The following is a 17,702-nucleotide window of genomic DNA, read 5'->3' as shown; positions in this document are numbered from 1 at the left end:
TATACATGCTATATAGATAAGGATTATGCGTTAAACGTTATCATCAATCCTTGTTTAAAATCTTTAAACAATGTAATTTGTTTGTTGAATCGTAGTCTTTGAACATTTTATAACTTTAATAATTTATCTTGTCATTCCTACAATATCACATATAATCAGAACATTCTATCAACATTATGCATTAAACAGATGCTTAGCAGACTTTTCGAGCTCATTGATTCTCTAAGATCATTTTCTTTTGATTTTTCACACGAGTTTGTTAACGTATTTATTAAATTAATTTCAAATTTTGGAATAGGTATTTGGACTAGTTCGGAAAGTTTACGTTAGTAAATAACTACAAACAAAATCATATGTTAATTAATTGACCAATATTTTTACGTTCAATAACTTATAATAAAGTTTGTGAACCCCAACCAAAAATGCTAATAAAAGTATATTTTTCACATCACAAAAGATCATAGAGCCCATTCTCCTTTTGCTGTTTTTTCCTCATTCAAGATCATTTGCCACAAAAACAAAAACAAGAAAACAATATTTAACTTCTCTATACAATATAGATAACGTTCTATAAAGAGATAAGGGTAAAAAACACACCTTAACTATCACTTTTTTTTTTAGTTTCATACCTAAACTATCATATGGTTGAGAAAATTACCTAAACTATCACTATCTAATTTGCAAAACACACTTGAAATAAATGTGTGAACTCACTCTCCGAAAGGCAAGTGAAGCTGAAATTTTCTCAAAAAAATTGTCCACTTGGCATAAGTAATGCTATGGGGGCACCTACATGGAAATTAAAAAATAATATATTTTTATTAAAAAATTATTTTTTTAAAAAAATCAGCATTTAAAAAAAATCTGGATTTAAAAAAAATGAAAAAAATAATAGTTTTTGTAAAAAAAATCAAAAAATTTAGAAAATCAAGAAAAAAAAGATTTAAAAAATGGAAAAATTGTTTATTTTTTTAAATGTGAAAACTAAATAATCAGTTTTCTTATTTTCTTTTTTAAATAACTTTTCCATTTTTAAACTATTTTTAAAATTTTCTATAATTTTTTTTACAAAAATTATTATTTTTTAGTTTATATTTTAAAACAAATAGTTTTTTTTTTTTAAATTCCATGTAGGTGCGATGAGACATTATTTATCCACGTGGACAACACTTGGCAATATTTTTATATAAAATGGAGACTGTAGATCACATGTCATTCAAGAATAATTTGAGGTGTGTTTTGCCAACTAGACAGTGATAGTTTAGGTAGTTTTCTCAACCTTCTCATAGTTTAGGTATAAAACTCAAAAAAAAAGTGATAGTTGAGGTGTGTTTTTGACACTTATCTCTTCTATAAATTACATAAAGTAAAATTATACTTACTACGGTACAACTATTTGCTCCCTGTGTAATTTAAGTGTCTTTGTTTGACTGAACACAGAACTTAAGAAAATATTTATGGAGACTTTTCAATCTTGTGGTTCTATATTAAATATGAGTGATGGACTGATTTTAAACTTGTCATATTCTTTCGGGAACAGATCAAAAAGAAAAGTCAAACTTAAATTAGAACAAATGAAGCAATTGCTTTTTACAGGAAATCTCTTATCCTCTTAAAAATTTAATAAAAAAAATGACATTTTCAGATCTCTTACGTGTAAATCATTAAAGTCTCTTGTAAAATGTCCATAAAACTTAAAAAAAAATAAAAAAAATTGTAACCATAATAAATAAAATAGAGAGAGAGAAATAGAGTGGCAAATGTACATACTCAAGGTGCATTGAATTGATAACACTCGTCTTACAACTTGAGATATCGATTTGAGAACACACTCCATTTTCGAGAATTCAACAATGGATTCGATGCTTCCAATTGCTATTGTATCAGCGATTATCGGAATTGTGATTGCTTTTCTAATTTTCAGTAACTATTTCCAGAAAAGGAAATCTGAGGTTGAATCTATTATCCCCAATCCAGAAACTACAATTCATACAAATCAAAAAACTTCAAAGCAGTCTCACAAAAACACATTGAAGAAATCTCAACCTAAATCTCATTCTCACACCTCCGATCATAAGGTAAAAAAAAAATTAATTACTGCTATTTGTTTGAAAAAGTTAAATTCCTCTCTCTTTTTTCCTGTTTCTAGGGTTTATTGATGCTTTTTGCTATTGAATTATTTAAAGCTATTAACTTTGTGCTTTGGAAATGTGCGTATTTGAGATTCTTTCTGTATTCAATCTCAAGTTAGTGGAGTTGGCTATGTATGCATTTTTGTATCAATTTAGCTCCAAGGTGCACTTCATTGTTGCATTTTTGTCATAATTACATTATTTTACGCTACCATGAACTCAAACCAGACGACCAGAATAAGCCGAATCCAGTCCCCTAGCTATATATTGTTAAAAAGGGGCTGATAAGGGACAAATTGCTGTCCGTTCAATAACTAACGAAAAGCCAAACCTATAGTCCTTGCACAGCTCTGAATTTTTTGAAGGAAGCTTGACGTGATGTGAGCTAGCTTTTAGGGTTGAGTTAGGCCAAAGGTCCATTTCTTTAACATGGTATATATATAATAAAAAGGAAGCTTGATGTGATTTGTTAACCAAAAAGTCAAAGCCGTGGTGGAATTCTCTTCTCGTATACGTTTCACCTCCCTGCAAAGGAACCATCACACCTTACTAGGGTAGAATCAGTAGAGATTGCAACCCCAAGTGGAGTATGGTAAATTTGAGCAGTTTCCTTTAATAGCTTCACTTTTCTACATCCTGTTTCTTCCTTCAACTACTTCACTTTGCTGTGATAGCTCACTTCTTTTCAGCACTACGTATAAATAACTCTCCGTCGTTTCTCATCCCCAATATGTTTCAACAGACTAGCCAAGTTGCTATCATCAGTTAAGGTGTTTCTGGATTTCATTTGCAAATATAACCTTGAGCTGTGTATTCAATGATTAGGCAACTGAAAGTGACTTCTGTTACTGGCTATGTCTGCAGGATGCAAACAAAAGGCATCACCCACTGGACTTGAATACTCTAAAAGGTCATGGGGATATTGTCACAGGGCTTTGCTTCTTACCCAATGCACAGTCTTTGGCAACTGGTAATTTTTGGTTTTACGTATTTGTATTGTTTGAGCTCTAAGCTTCACAAACCAAGTTGTATAATCGCCGTACTTCTACAAGTGTGCACAAGTGTGCCAATTTGTTTGTCGCTACAGTTAATTTGTCAAGATATGCATGTTGGAACTAGCAACCTTTTTTCTTTTCATTTTTTAGATAAGTTCTCTTTGGTACAGGATTATATTGCTTGGAAATGAGCTGCGGTTGAAAGTGAGAAAGATATAATTCATATCAAAATCCCTTTGATTGCATTACAGTTTCTATACTTGGTACCATCTAACGAGAACTTTGGGTTAAAACTTTAAGCGCGAATAAGTCTTGCTTTAGTTTCTTCCTTCCCGTTGCATCCTCCTCCTGAAGCTATAGGATTGAGTTTCTTTTTATAAGAAAAACCAATTTGTTACAAAAATGTATTACAACACAGGGCAGAAAGAACTCAAGTTCTAAAAGGGTAAGGAATTAAAGTTTGACCAGAACTTTAATCAATTGATACAATCACTGGAAAATTGTATGGTATAAGTGCATGCTTTGTCCTAGAATATTCTAGCATTGGGTCATAGCTACAAGTAGCACTTAGTCGCTAGCATTGTAGCTCTTCCAAGAGCTTTACTTACTGCCTAAAACAGGGATAAAGAAACAGGTTCTCATTGTACTAAATTGTGACAACGAATCTAGGGGGATAAAAATTGCCGGATGCTGCTTAACATTGCCTTTGGAGTTTATTCTGTCAGTTTTCCTGCAATGGCGAATTCGTGGTCTTTGCAACAATTGTTTACCTGAAATTTATTCAGTTTCCAAGGCCTAATTCTCTAGAATTTTTTTAAAGTTTTCCATCTTTAAAAAGATTACAGTATTTTCAGTGAGGGGTACAGAACTCTTACATTCTTAAAAGACAAATTATTACCAGTATTGGGATGAAATGGGCCCCACATAGTAGAATTGAATTGAGGATTCATATTGTTTACCCCGGTTTCGGGTGATCAATTAAATTTATAGGTGGGTATAGGATATGTGTTTTGCTCTTGATGTGGACTAGGAAAAGTAAACAAAATATTTGAAGGTTAGCGATATATATAGGTTTGTGAGCAATGTATGGTACTTGATAGATGAAATGCGTTAATCACAATAGCGGGCGGCCTTGGCCGAATTAAATGATGAAAGAATTAGTATACAAGAGTTCCTCTATTACAAATGTTCTTGGAAAGTAAGAAGAGCCCAACCTCCTTAAGGGAGGTAGATATGCCCTATTTATAGCAGTGAGCCCATGGGCCTCATACAATAGGAATTAATAAAATACCAATAAAAAGGACAGCCCCTGCACGGATTTGGTGGGATTGGACTGACGGCGCCGTCTGACACACGCGTAGTTGGTGGCCGACCATGACGTGACACCACTAGTGCGCTTCAGCAACGGTCATAACGGACCAACGGATACACGGGAAAACGGTGTCCGGATCAATGGTGACGAACCCTCGGGTAGAGTCCCCGAACCACCGGTGGCACGGAGACCGGACCAAAGGGCGCCCCTGCTCAGCTTCGATCAAAGCGCTTATCCGGGAAGGTGTGACGCCCCTCGTGCGAACTCCCGGCCCTCTTCTTCCTCCGGTCCATAGTTTCTCCGGATGTGACTCATATCCGGTTTCTTTTTTTTGATGAAGTAAGATGTTGTCATTGATATAGGGCAACTGGAAGGTGCCATAATACAGAAGCAAAAGCCATAGGGATTTTGAAGCAAAAAACATGTTAGTCTCCATTACATTAACGCTATACTAGTACCATGGAGCTAACAAAGTCCAAAAAACTGTCAATGCTATTAACAGGAGTAAGAAAATTCCAGCTAAATAAAAAAACTAAGCATTTAGCCTTCAGTGAATGTGTTGGAGTTGATAACCCATCAAAACACCTGCGGTTTCTTTCATTCCACACGACCCAAAAGATGACTGCTGGGATCATTTCCCAGACCTTCTTGATGGTTTTGTCAACTCTCCAAAAAATCCAGCTAGTGTAAGCCTCCTTAATGGTCCGAGGAAGGTTCCAAGATAATCCAAAAATTGATAAGAACAAATTCCAGATATCAGAGGTGACAGGACAATGAAGAAGTAGGTGATTGACACTTTCTAAGCTTTGGTGGCATAGATAGCATCTGTTAACTAGTGAGATTTTCCTTTTGCAAAGGTTGTCCTGAGTTAAGGCTGCTTCCTTAAGAGCTGTCCAGGTGAAGCAGGAGACTTTGAGTGGCATTTTTGTTCTCCAAACATACTTCCAGGGCCAATCCTCAAGCACACTATTATGAGAGCACAAAACATTGTATCCTTCCTTGACTGTGAAATTCTTTTCCTTTGAACTTCCCCATAAGATTCTGTCTGGCTCCTGATCAGTAAAGATGAAAACCTCCAGTGTGGCTAGGAGAGCAATCAATTCATTGATCTCCCAGTCATTTAAGTTCCTTCTTAGTAAGGGCCTCCAAGTGTTGTCCTCTCTATTTTGAGCAATAGAGGAGTCCTTGTCGCTGGAAATAAGGAATATGTGAGGATAAGAGTCCTTCAGTAATTCATTTCCAATCCACCTATCTTTCCAGAATTTCACATTCAAACCATTGCCCACTTTATAAGACATGTTCTGAAAGAGGGCTTGATGGAAGCTGCTGATATGTTTCCAGGGGCCAACCCCATGTGGAAATGTGCTATCCTTTGGGCTCCAATGATTCTGAGCCCCATATTTGGCAATAATTATCTTTTTCCAGTAACCTGCTTCCGGTTGACCATACCTCCACAACCATTTCATTAACAAACTCTGATTATGTAGTTTTAGATTCCTGATGCCTAGTCCACCATTAGCTTTTGGCTGAGTGACTATAGGCCATTTCACCAGAGAGAATTTGTGACTCTCACTGCTTCCTTCCCATAAAAACCTCCTCCTTAATCTGTTTAACTGTTTTAGGACAGAGACTGGCATAGGAAATAATGACATGATGTAGGTTGGGGTGCTGTCAAGCACACTACTAATCAGAGTCAGCCTACCTCCCATAGAGAGGTATTGCATTTGCCATGATGCAAGTCTTTTCTCCACTCTTTCTATCACCCTATTCCATATTCCACTAGCTTTGAATTTGGCACCCAGAGGCAGTCCGAGGTAGGTGGTGGGGAAGGAACCAGTTCCGCAACAAAGAATTTCTGCTAATTCTTCCAAGTTATGAACCTCGTTGACTGGAAATATAGTACTCTTGAGCATGTTTATGTGCAAGCCTGTTAAAGCTTCATAAAGGAGCAAAATGAGGTTGAGATTGACAACTTGGGATCTTTCAGCACCACAGAATATCAATGTGTCGTCTGCATATAGCAGATGTGAGATATTGATTGAGTCATTTGGATTATATCCCACCTGAAAACCTTTTATCCACTGAAGTTCCTTGGCTTTTCCAAGTATCTGAGTGAGACCTTCCATTGCCAGAATGAAAAGAAAAGGGGAAAGAGGATCCCCTTGTCTTAAGCCCTTTTCGGGGGAAAAGAAACCAACCGGACTTCTATTAACCAGCACAGAGTATTTCACGGTTGAAATACAGAATTTTATCCACCTTATCCACCTTTCTCCAAATCCCATCTGTTTTAGGATATCAATGAGGAAGGACCAACTCAATTGGTCAAAAGCTTTTTCAATGTCTAATTTGCATAGAAGACCTGATTCACCACTATTGATTCTCCAGTCAAGAACCTCATTAGCAATCAAGGAAGCATCTGTAATTTGCCTATTCTTGAGGAAAGCACTTTGTTGTTCTGAAATCAGCTTGCTAATGACCCCCTTCAGTCTCTCTGCCAGTGCTTTGGCCACAATCTTGTACACACTTCCTATTAGGCTAATAGGTCTATAGTCCCTGAGCTCTATTGCCCCTTTCTTTTTGGGGATGAGGGCTATGAAAGAAGCATTACAGGACCTCTCCATGTGGCAATTGAGGTGGAAGTGGTTGATAGCACCCATTAAATCTGATTTGATAAAGTTCCACGCTTTCTGGAAAAAAGCAATGGTAAACCCATCAGGCCCTGGCGCCTTATCAGGAGCACAAGAATTTAGTGTTGCCAAAATTTCTACCTCTTCAAAAGGTAACTCCAGACCCTCGCTCTCCTCTGCTGTTAATGAGGATAGATTCTCAAAAGTTGCTGTTGGTCTCCATGGCTCCTTTTCTATATATAGAGACTGATAATAATTCAAGATTTCCTCCTTTATTTGATCCTTGTCCTCTATGAGTTCTTGCTCTACCAAAAGTCTGTCAATGCAGTTGTACCTTCTTTGAGAGTTTGCAATTCTCTGAAAGTAGTTAGTGTTCCTATCCCCTTCTTTAAGCCAAGAACACCTGGATTTTTGCCTCCAAGATATCTCTTCTGCTAGAGCAATCTGCTGGAGCTCTAGTTTCAGATTAAAAGCTTTGGACTTCTCATCAGCTGTTTGTATTCTCTGGTCAGCTATCTGATCCAATATCTTGAGATCATCCAGAGCCTTGAGTCTTCTATTAGCCAGCACGCCATACACATCCCTATTCCATGTCGAGATGTCCTTCTTCAAGGACCTAAGCTTCTGAATAAAAATGAAGTCCGGAGAACCAGAAATAGTATAGGATTGCCACCATTCCTTTACCATTTCCATAAACCCTTCATACTTGAGCCACATGTTTTCAAATTTAAAATAAGAGGGATTTGGTACCCAATCACCACTTTCCAGGACAATTGGTTTGTGGTCTGAGACTGCCCTAGGCATTGCTACCTGCTTCACATCTTTGAATGCATCACTCCATTCATTTGAGTATAAGAATCTATCAATTCTTGAGGCTTGATTGTGGTTCTCGCCCCTGGACCAAGTAAATTGAGCTCCATTTAAGGGAGGATCAATTAGTTCCAGCTTCTGAATGATGTTAGAGAAATCACGCATTGCCTTGGACCTCCTAGAGCAGTTAAGTCTTTCACTTTCATATCTGCAAACGTTGAAATCTCCAGTAATTACCCATTGATCCGACCATAAACCTCTGGCAGCTGCAAGTTCATGCCAAAATTCAAGTCTTTCAAGGTTTGTATGTGGTCCATACACCCCTGTAAGTGCCCATTTGAAGTCTTCAGTTAAGTTAGCTTTCGAATCTGCAAGTGATTGAAAAAATCCCTTGTTGAGTATCTACACATTTCCACAACCTCCTATCCCACAGTACAATAATTCCCCCTTTGCTCCCGTTAGCCTTGAGTTCAGCCCATGAAGCCCATCTGCTTCCCCAAATTTGACTAGACAAATAATTATTCCAACCCCCAATTTTGGTCTCCTGTAGGCAGACAAAATCAACTCTCCAGTTTCGAATTAGAGACTCCATTGTTCTCCTTTTATTCCTGTCATTAAGGCCCTGCACATTCCAACTAAGGATTTTAACCTTCATCTGGAAAAGGAGTTTTGAGACCTGCCCCTACCTTTTCTTTCATTGTTGTCCTGAAGTCCCCATGCCAATTTTTTAAGTTCTGATTCCCCCTTACTCCTCCCCTTTTTTTGACTTGCACTGCTCCTAGCCTCTTGTTGTTGTGCCAGTAATTGAGCCTTTCGTCTCTCCTCCATCCTTAGAATAATATCAAAGATGTCGTGTTCAAATCCTGCCGCATTGACCCCAAATGCTTTGAAAGCTTTGACCATCGTAATTTTAGTCCATCTCGATGTTTCTATCACTGTAGGCTTGTCCACCACTGGCATGCAATGATCTACTCTATCGTGCCATGGAAGGGGAAGAAAATCATTGATAGAATTCAAAGAGAGGTCTGATTCCAAATCAGATTCGACCTGGTGTGGCATGCATGATGTCTGCTCTGAATTAACATCCGCATTGGAGGGCTCTCCTTTTTCTTCTGTACTCATGACGCTGTTCGCATATAGTTCTGCTGCCAAAGGATCGAAGGAATTTTGATGCTCAAAGGGGGAGCGCACCTCTGTATACATGGGTCGGCTGTATTCCCCTTTGCTTTCCAAAAAGAAGTAAAATTAGGTCTTTTCCTTTGCCTTTTCTGATGTGGGCCTTTTGAGTAGTAACCATTAAATGAGCCCAATACCCCTTTTCCTTTAAAATTTTGGGCTTGAGCTTTTACTTTGGTTATATGTTTTGCTGGCTCATTAAACCTCAAGCTCATGCCCCTCACGTGACTCTTGTCTGCAACCGTAGGGCCCCTCCCTTTTCTGCCAGCTGTAGCAGCACGTGAATTCTCTGGAAAATCTGATATCACTGATTGCCCACAATAACCACTGGATATTGGCTTGGACCGGTACTCCGAGATAATTGCAATTTCAAATTTCAAACCCCCAAGAACAACTCCAATCCTTGCCGGAATCTCTGTGCCGGTGTTTCTGATGCATATTCGAGCCCATAAAAAGTGATTTCTGTTTTTCGTATCTTCATCTTCCCCAATGTAACCACCGCACAGATCCCCGATAGATTTGAAGGTTGTCGATGTCCATGCATTGAGAGGGACTCCAAAAGCTTTTACCCATATATTTTCCGGCCTATTGGACTCTGAGATTGTGCCAAAATCCGTAGTCCACCATTGAAGGGCAAGGTGTCTCCCTTTCCAGAACCAGTCCCCTGGTATTGTTCTCATTGCCTTATGCCTAGATGGAAATTCAAAGAGAAAACAATTATGATCCACGGGGGTTACTCTGAGCCCATCGCTGATCTTCCACCTACTCAAAAACCATTTCTGAATGATTTCAGAGTTGGGGCTGATGTTGAAAGGGTCATTGAAGACGCCAATCAGGCACCTGGAGAGGGAGAGGGGGTGCTCTGCTTCACCCACCTTTGGAGATGTGAATGTCGACTTTTCTGGCCATTTTCCAATTTTTGCAGCATCATAAAAGGTTTTCTTCAAAGGAGAAGGTGGGCAGAATGGTCCTTTAATGCTGGGGCTTCCCAAGAATCGAAGGATTTTGTCTGCAATATCTACCCAACCGATGTTGTACTTCACCTCCGGAATAATCACCGCTGATTTCCTTTCGCCTTGCCACACTTCCAGTCTTACAAATCTACCATAGATGTTGTAATTTTGATAAACCCTGTAAAGAAATTGTTGCTCAGTTCTTCCCCACCTTCTGTAGAGATCCCTTGTTCCCTTCGATGCTTGCTTCATAGCATTGCAAATCCATCTTAAGTTCTTTTCATCGACATTAATTCTGCTAGTGAAGCGACTGCTCCTTTCGATGAGAGAATACCAACTGATCTGAGAGTCCCCTGTGCTAATTAATTCAAAAGATTTATCACCTGAGATAAAAAAAATCTGTTTCCCCATAGATTGAAAAAAAACAGTAATTCGAACAGGAGAGGAAGAAAGAAAAAGAGGAGAGAGAGAAGAAAGGGAGGTTTTGATAGAGATAGAGAGAGGAGGAGAGAGAACGGATGTTTTCCGGTGATCAAAAGGACCACCGGAGTGGAAAGCACCGACCAAAGAGACTTTCTAGGTCATTGCCTTGGGAAAAGTGTCTGGGAGCTTTTTGAAAATTCTACAAATGTTAAGAGTTGAGACTCATATCCGGTTTCTACCGTATACAGATAGCCCCCACGCTTCCCGGGTCAACGATCCATCGGAGTAACGGGAAGTGAATGAATCATACAACCGACCTCCCGGATGGCCTATTCTTATCTCCTTATTTTGGCGGGAATAGTTGGGTCATGCCTTTTCCTTCGACGGCCACGTGCCCTGCTCCGGTTGGTCCGCTCCTGCCATCCGCCTTTTGCACGTCGTTTCGGGTCACTTCGCATTAATGATGGGGCACATGGCGATCCCCGATTGGCCCTCCTCGATAACCGTTCCCCTCCTTATGCCTATATAAAGCCCCTCATCTCCTCATTTTTTCACTTTTACGATCTTCTATTTTGTTTCTTCTCTCCTTTGCGTTCTACCTTCATCCTTTTTACAGCAAATCTACTACCAAATCTTCGCTTATTTTTACGTGAAAGGGAGATTAATTGTCATCATTCCCGCCAACGGCCCTTTGCTCCAGTTGCTCTTCAAACCACCATTTCCTCCGTTTCCTTTGCATTATCTTCCGGAATTCCCTTCCCTTCATTCCTACAACATGTCTGAAACCACTTCTCCCGAAATTCCCTCGGTTTCATCCCCGAGGACCGAGACTGTGTCTCCGACTAAGCAAAGGAGCAACCCCGAGACAACGGCCTCGGATATTATACCGGCCAAATTTAACTTCAATAAAGACCTCGAGGTGGAAAAGCCTTCTGCCGTCTCGGACCGGGGTTACGACGTGAGGCGATATCTTTCTTCTATAACCGAGGATAAGCTTGACATAGTCCGGGCAGACTGCGGGTGGAACATACGCCCAGTGAGGGTTTTTGCACCCGGGCCTGACGAATCCATTACCGACCACCGGGAAGGGGTCTTGTACGTGTACTCTTATCCCTTTTCCCTTAAACTCGACCCCCCGATTGATTCGGTTATAGTGGATATGTGCCGGACCTATGGTGTGACTTTGGCACAGATCGGCCCAATCGTTTGGAGGGTCGTCGCTTGCCTCCGGCTGCTGGCCAACAGAGCCGAGAAGGAATTCTCGCTGGGCCACCTAATACGCCTGTATTCTCCGAGAGTATTCCGGGGCGGTGTCATAAAACTAACCAAGCGTAGCCGGAACCCGTTCTTCTCGAAGATGGACGAAGACCGGGACAGGGGATGGCTAGAACGCTACGTCCGGGTGAAAACCGAGGACATAATCCCGGCCGCCCATCTACCTTTTCCGGAGAAGTGGAACGATAAGCATAAGTTCGATCCTTTGAGCAATCATCCTTACTTGTTTAGCCGTTCTTAGTGTTGTTTCCTTATTTTTTTGCAGCAAACGGATTTGTTCCCTCGGTTATCCGTGATCTGAGTGAATGGGTCACGACACTCCTTGGCCAGCTTCCCTATGAGGACCGAACATGGGCCCATTTGTCTCGTGGTCGATGGATTGGACAAAACCATGGTAATGTTTGACTTTCCTTCGTTTCTGTTGTATCTTTAGCCATTCGCGGTCGTCCGTTTTCTCAGCCCTGCCTATGCCTTTGTCGTTCAGGCTTGCCGAAGGGCTTGGTGGCATCCAGATCGGAGTCGGGGGTCGCTTCTCCTGCTCCGGCGTCCGCGTTCGACACGGCGGGTTCTTCCCGCGTTCTTGCCGAAGCTGCCAAAAGGAAACGACCCTCCGAAAAGGGAGAGCCGTCCAAACGGAAGAAGGCAAGAGGTGTTGCCCGGCCCCCGAGAGAAGAAGCGGAGCCCGACATCATAGTTCGGAGGGTCGACCCGGCTCCGTCAAAGACTCCAGTACCCGAGGAGCCCGTCTCCGTTCCGCCTTTGCCTTCTGTCAACGAAGGTCTCTTGATTTCCGTTTTTCCTTCAGGTGCGGAAGAAATCCTCTCCCCGGCTCCTCTCCAGTCGGTTGATTTTGTCGACATTTCAGGTGGAACTTCTCCGGAAGATACCCCCCTGCAGAGGGAGGGACCGTGGGAAACGACTGCCACTGCAGCCGATCAAAGGATTTCCCCAGTTCCGGAGGCCGAAGCCCCCATTCACGCACATCCGTCTCCCGACCATGAACCTGTGTTCACCGCGGAGCCCTCGGTCTTTGCCAGAAACATTGAGTCCACGCCAAGTTCGTCTACCCCGGCTCGGAGAGCTGAAGATTTTGAAGATATGTTTTCAACCACTCCTCCTGCTACCGGTGAAACTGCGGGTTTCGGCCATCTGCCAATTCCTCGGGCCACGAGGCCGGCTAACCGACAGTCAGAATCTGGCTTTAGAGATAACCTGGTGACCATCTTCCCAGCCCCGAGCGTAGAACCAAGAAGGACTAGATCGGCCGTAATCACCGTCCCCGAGGATTGCGGCTTTCTATCGCGCCCGGTGGGAGTAGCAAGCTACTTACGGCCTCTTGTCTCCGACTCGGACAAGCGTAAAATGACCGGGGTCACCTGGTAGTGCCTTATGAACGAAGGCATGCACGCGGGCAACCGGGTAAGACCCTCAGCCACTTTTATATATCATCATACTTTATGCTCACTTTGTTTGATTCTTTATGTTTGTTTTTCTTGCAGAGTGTGATACTGGTCAATGAGGCCTTCATCCGTGCCCAACACGAGATGGACGATCTTCGAGGCCAACTAGATGCCCAAAGCCGAGAAACGGAGAAATACAAGCATCTTCTCCGAGAAAAAGAGGAAGAGTTGGGTCGGGCGGCTGTTGTTGCCAACCTTCGTCCTGAGCTCGATGCGGCCAAGGACGAAAATCGTCGTTTGAAGAGCGAGTTGGTCGCCATGTCCGATTATAACCGAAGCCTCGAGGCTGAGAAGATTTGCCTTAGCCGAGACAAGGCCCATTTTTCGTCGAGGCTGGACGAGCTGGAGACCACCGTATCCCAACTCCGGGGGGAACTGGATTTGGTGAAGGCCGATGCAGCGGGCCTGGCCGAGAGGAACCGGCTACTGGAATCCGACACCGCTCTGTATAAAGAACGTATGAGAGTTTTTGAAGGGAAAGCCGAGGAGCGGTCTCGGATATGTGAGGGCTTGAAAGCCGAGCTGGAGGAGGCGGTGAGCGCCAACGATGTTCTTAAGGCTGAGCTAGAAGCTGTTGTTCACATGAGGAATATCGCTGTGGCAAACCGGGCCGAGCTGGAGACTAAGTTAGGTAAAGTCGAGGCTGATTTAGAAGAAGCCTGGAAAGGCGTGGAGGCGGCCGAGGCTCATACTGCCATCGTCGCTGAGTACGAGAAGTGGAAGTCTCGGCGGCTCACCCTCGAGGAAGCCGAGCACGGATTCTCCGACCTCTCGGCCTTGATAAGCCAGGCCAAAGGAATGGAGGAGGAGGCGAACCACGCCCTCGGGTCCGATTCAGACGATTCCGAGAGAACCGAGTCCGATCATTCTGCCTCCAGTCATCTAACATAGGATTTTTACTTGGCTTTCGCCTTTTGTCTTTGCTGGCTTTTTGACCCTTGATGTGAAAGTGTTCTTTGTAAGAGTATCTTATGTATATATGAAAGTTGCACTTTTCTTGTTTCTTCATTTGAGTGCTCGTTTTTATTTTGCTTTGAATTATCGGTCCATTTTTCGGACAAGATGACCCGTAGTCATTGATTAATTCTGCCCGTAGGGCTTACTAAGATGTTTTGTGACCTCGGATCTTTTCGTGCCTGTGATAGGCGCCTCTTTAGGACCGGCATTTTTTGTGGCCGGTTCGTAATGACCTCGTTGACTTTGTCGAATTTCGACCACAGTGCCCGGTGTAGGGCGTATAAATTGAGTCAACGCCGAAATACGACCAATGCCATGCTCGTTGTATTGTAAATGTTCGTACATATGAGAATTTTTATTTCTTGTATCTTTGCCGTAGCAAACACTAAATGGGACACGACTCATTATGATCGTTTAGTCCTTACATCGAAGGCGATGACCGGTGGCCAGCCTTTATTTTTGCTGTGACAAATACTGAATGGGACACGATTCATTATGATCGTTTGGTCCTTACATCGATGGTAATGACCGGTGGCCGGTCTTCGTTTTTCTCTATCGTGGCGTGCTTCGATGTGGGTGTTGTGCCCCCTAACATTTATCCGAGCTTCGAGGTCGGGTGAGTGTTATCAAGCCCCCACTCCGAAGGTGTGACCTCGTGTGTCCGAGTGCTGGCCCTTTATCTTTGTTGCGTAGCACGTTGTACTTGTTGCCTCATTAAAAACCTCGTCGGAAAACCCATTTCGGGACAAAACCGCACTAAGGAAAAGAGTGCAACACGTGCTTTCAGTCCTAAATTTCTAATTTTGTGCTGTCCTTGATTTCCTGCAAAAGAAAGATACGGTTATCAAAAAGCATGTGGGGAGATCATACCTTAGCAGTAGTATCTCTTTAGATGGGCTATGTTCCAGTTGTTGCGCAGGCATTGCCCATCTATGGACTCCAGTTGGTATGATCCTTTGCCCGTTACACCGGTTACCCTGTATGGTCCTTCCCAGTTCGGTCCTAGCTTTCCCTCGTTGGGGTTCTTTGTATGTAATGTGACTTTCGAAGCACCAAGTCCCCCACTTGGAAATGCCGAAAGTTGGCTCTTTGGTTGTAATACCTTTCCATCCTCTGTTTTTGTGCCGCTATGCGGACCGACGCTCCTTCGCGTAGCTCATCTGCGAGGTTGAGCTTCACGGCCATAGCCTCCCCGTTTGATTCTTCGGTGGCATATCTGAAACGGAGGGTCGGTTCGCCAACCTCCACAGGGATGAGGGCTTCGGCTCCGTAAACCAACGAGAACGGGGTTTCCCCCGTGCTTGATTTGGATGTGGTTCTGTAAGCCCAGAGCACCTCCGGTAGTATTTCCCGCCAATTATGCTTTGATGCCTCAAGCCTCTTCCTCAGATTTTGGATTATCGTTTTGTTCGTTGATTCTGCCTGCCCGTTTGCACACGGGTGATACGGGGTTGACACGATTTTCTTGATCTTCAAGCCTTCGAGGAAACTGTTGACCTTGCCTCCCACGAACTGGGGGCCATTATCACAGGTAATTTCGGACGGGATGTCGAAGCGGCAGATGATGTGGTCCCATATGAAGTCGATGACTTCCTTTTCTCTTATCTTTTTGAAGGCCTGTGCTTCAACCCATTTAGAAAAATAGTCAGTCATAAACAAAATGAAACGGGCCTTACCTGGTGCCCGAGGTAACGGACCAACAATGTCGATTCCCCACTTCATGAAAGGCCAAGGTGAGATGACCGAATGCAGCAACTCCCCGGGTCGATGAATCGTCGGAGCATGCTTCTGACAACCGTCACATTTTTGGACAAAATTTTTCGTGTCCTCGTCCATCCGGTTCCAGTAATAACCGGCCCTGACGATTTTCCGAACCAAAGCATCTGCACCGGAGTGGTTGCCGCAGGTCCCCTCGTGCACCTCTCTTATCACATATTCTGTTTCACCGGGGCCCAAACACTTAGCTAAAAGACCAAGGAAGGACCGTCGATACAATTGACTATCCACCAAGCAAAAATGGGCAGCCTTGGTCCGCAGCGATCATGACTCCTTTGGGTCCTTTGAGAGCTTCCCCTCACGCAGGTAGTCGATGTACTTATTGCGCCAATCCCAGGTCAGGCCCATTGTGTATATTTCGGCGTGCCCGGTTTCTATGGCCGTGTTTGATAAGTGCACCGTTGCCCCGAGGTTGATTTCCTCCCCCTCAACCGAGGATCCCAGGTTTGCTAATGCATCGGCTTCGCTGTTCTGCTCCCTCGGTATGTGCTGCATGGTCCACTCTTTAAATTGATGAAGCACCACCTGCGTTTTTTCGAGGTACCGCTGCATCCGTTCGTCCTTTACCTCGAATACGCCGTTCACCTGGTTCACGACCAGAAGCGAGTCGCTCTTTGCCTCTATTGTTTCGGCTCCCATGCTTCGAGCCAATTCCAAACCTGCAATCATAGCCTCATACTCGGCTTCATTGTTAGTCAACCTAGCAGTTCTAACGGACTGTCGGATAACCTCCCCGGCTGGGGTCCTAAGGACAACCCCAAGGCCGGAACCTCTAAGATTCGAGGCCCCGTCCGTATGTAGAGACCAAATGCCCGCGGTCTTTCCCGAGGTCAGCAAAAGCTCTTTCTCGACCTCGGGGACCATGGCCGGGGTAAAATCTGCCACAAAATCGGCCAAGATTTGGGATTTGATGGCCGTCCGAGGCTTGTACTCGATATCGTAACCGCTAATTTCTATAGCCCATTTTGTTAACCTACCGGATAACTCAGGCTTATGCATGATGCTTTTTAAAGGGTAAGTGGTTACCACACATATGGGGTGGCATTGAAAATAAGGTTTGAGCTTTCTGGAAGCGCTTACCAATGCTAAGGCCAATTTTTCCAAATGGGGATAACGGGTCTCCGCATCCCCCAAAGTTCTACTTACGTAATAGATAGGGAATTGCATACCTGATTCTTCTCGGACTAAAACGCCGCTTACCGCCATTTCGGAGACTGCCAAATAGAGGAAGAGTGGCTCATCGGACTTCGGCGTGTGCAGTAACGGGGGGCTGGATAAATACTTCTTCAATTCCCTTAGGGCTTCCTGGCACTCCGGCGTCCAGACGAAGTCGTTCTTCTTTCTGAGCAAAGAGAAGAAACGGTGATTCCTGTCCGAGGACCTCGAGATGAAGCGACTCAGCGCCGCTATCCGCCCGGTGAGCTTCTGTACCCCCTTTATGTTGTTCACGACCTCGATGGCCCTGATCTTATCCGGGTTGATTTCAATTCCCCGGTTTGACACCATGAATCCCAGGAACTTACCTGACCTGACGCCGAAGGTACATTTCTCAGGGTTGAGCTTCATGTTGTATCTTCGGAGCACATCGAAGGTTTCCTGCAAATGCTTTAAATGGTCCTCTGTTTCCAGGGACTTAACAACCATATCGTCAACATAAACTTCCATCGTTTTTCCTATTTGTTCTTCGAACATTCCATTAACTAGGCGTTGGTAAGTTGCACCGGCGTTTTTTAATCCGAAAGGCATGACATTATAACAGTAAGTCCCATAACGGGTGATGAAGGATGTTTTCTCTTGGTCCTCCGG

General features: G+C 43.4%; 1 protein-coding gene across 1 annotated transcript in view; it reads left to right on the top strand.

Moving 5' to 3' along the window:
- The first annotated feature begins 1,741 nt into the window (after positions 1–1,741).
- The window catches only part of LOC132645704 (uncharacterized), a 29,170-nt gene continuing 13,209 nt past the window's right edge, over positions 1,742–17,702 (top strand). Inside the window, exons 1-2 of the mRNA XM_060362847.1 lie at positions 1,742–2,078; positions 2,997–3,102. Coding sequence (XP_060218830.1) covers positions 1,854–2,078; positions 2,997–3,102 — 331 coding nt within the window. The 5' untranslated portion in view covers positions 1,742–1,853. The remainder of the gene's footprint in view (positions 2,079–2,996; positions 3,103–17,702) is intronic.

Source organism: Lycium barbarum, chromosome 6 (genome assembly GCF_019175385.1).
Source record: "Lycium barbarum isolate Lr01 chromosome 6, ASM1917538v2, whole genome shotgun sequence".
NCBI lineage: Eukaryota > Viridiplantae > Streptophyta > Magnoliopsida > Solanales > Solanaceae > Lycium > Lycium barbarum.
The sequence above is the reverse complement of the archived record's forward strand: the minus strand, read 5'-3'. Positions and strand labels throughout refer to the sequence as shown.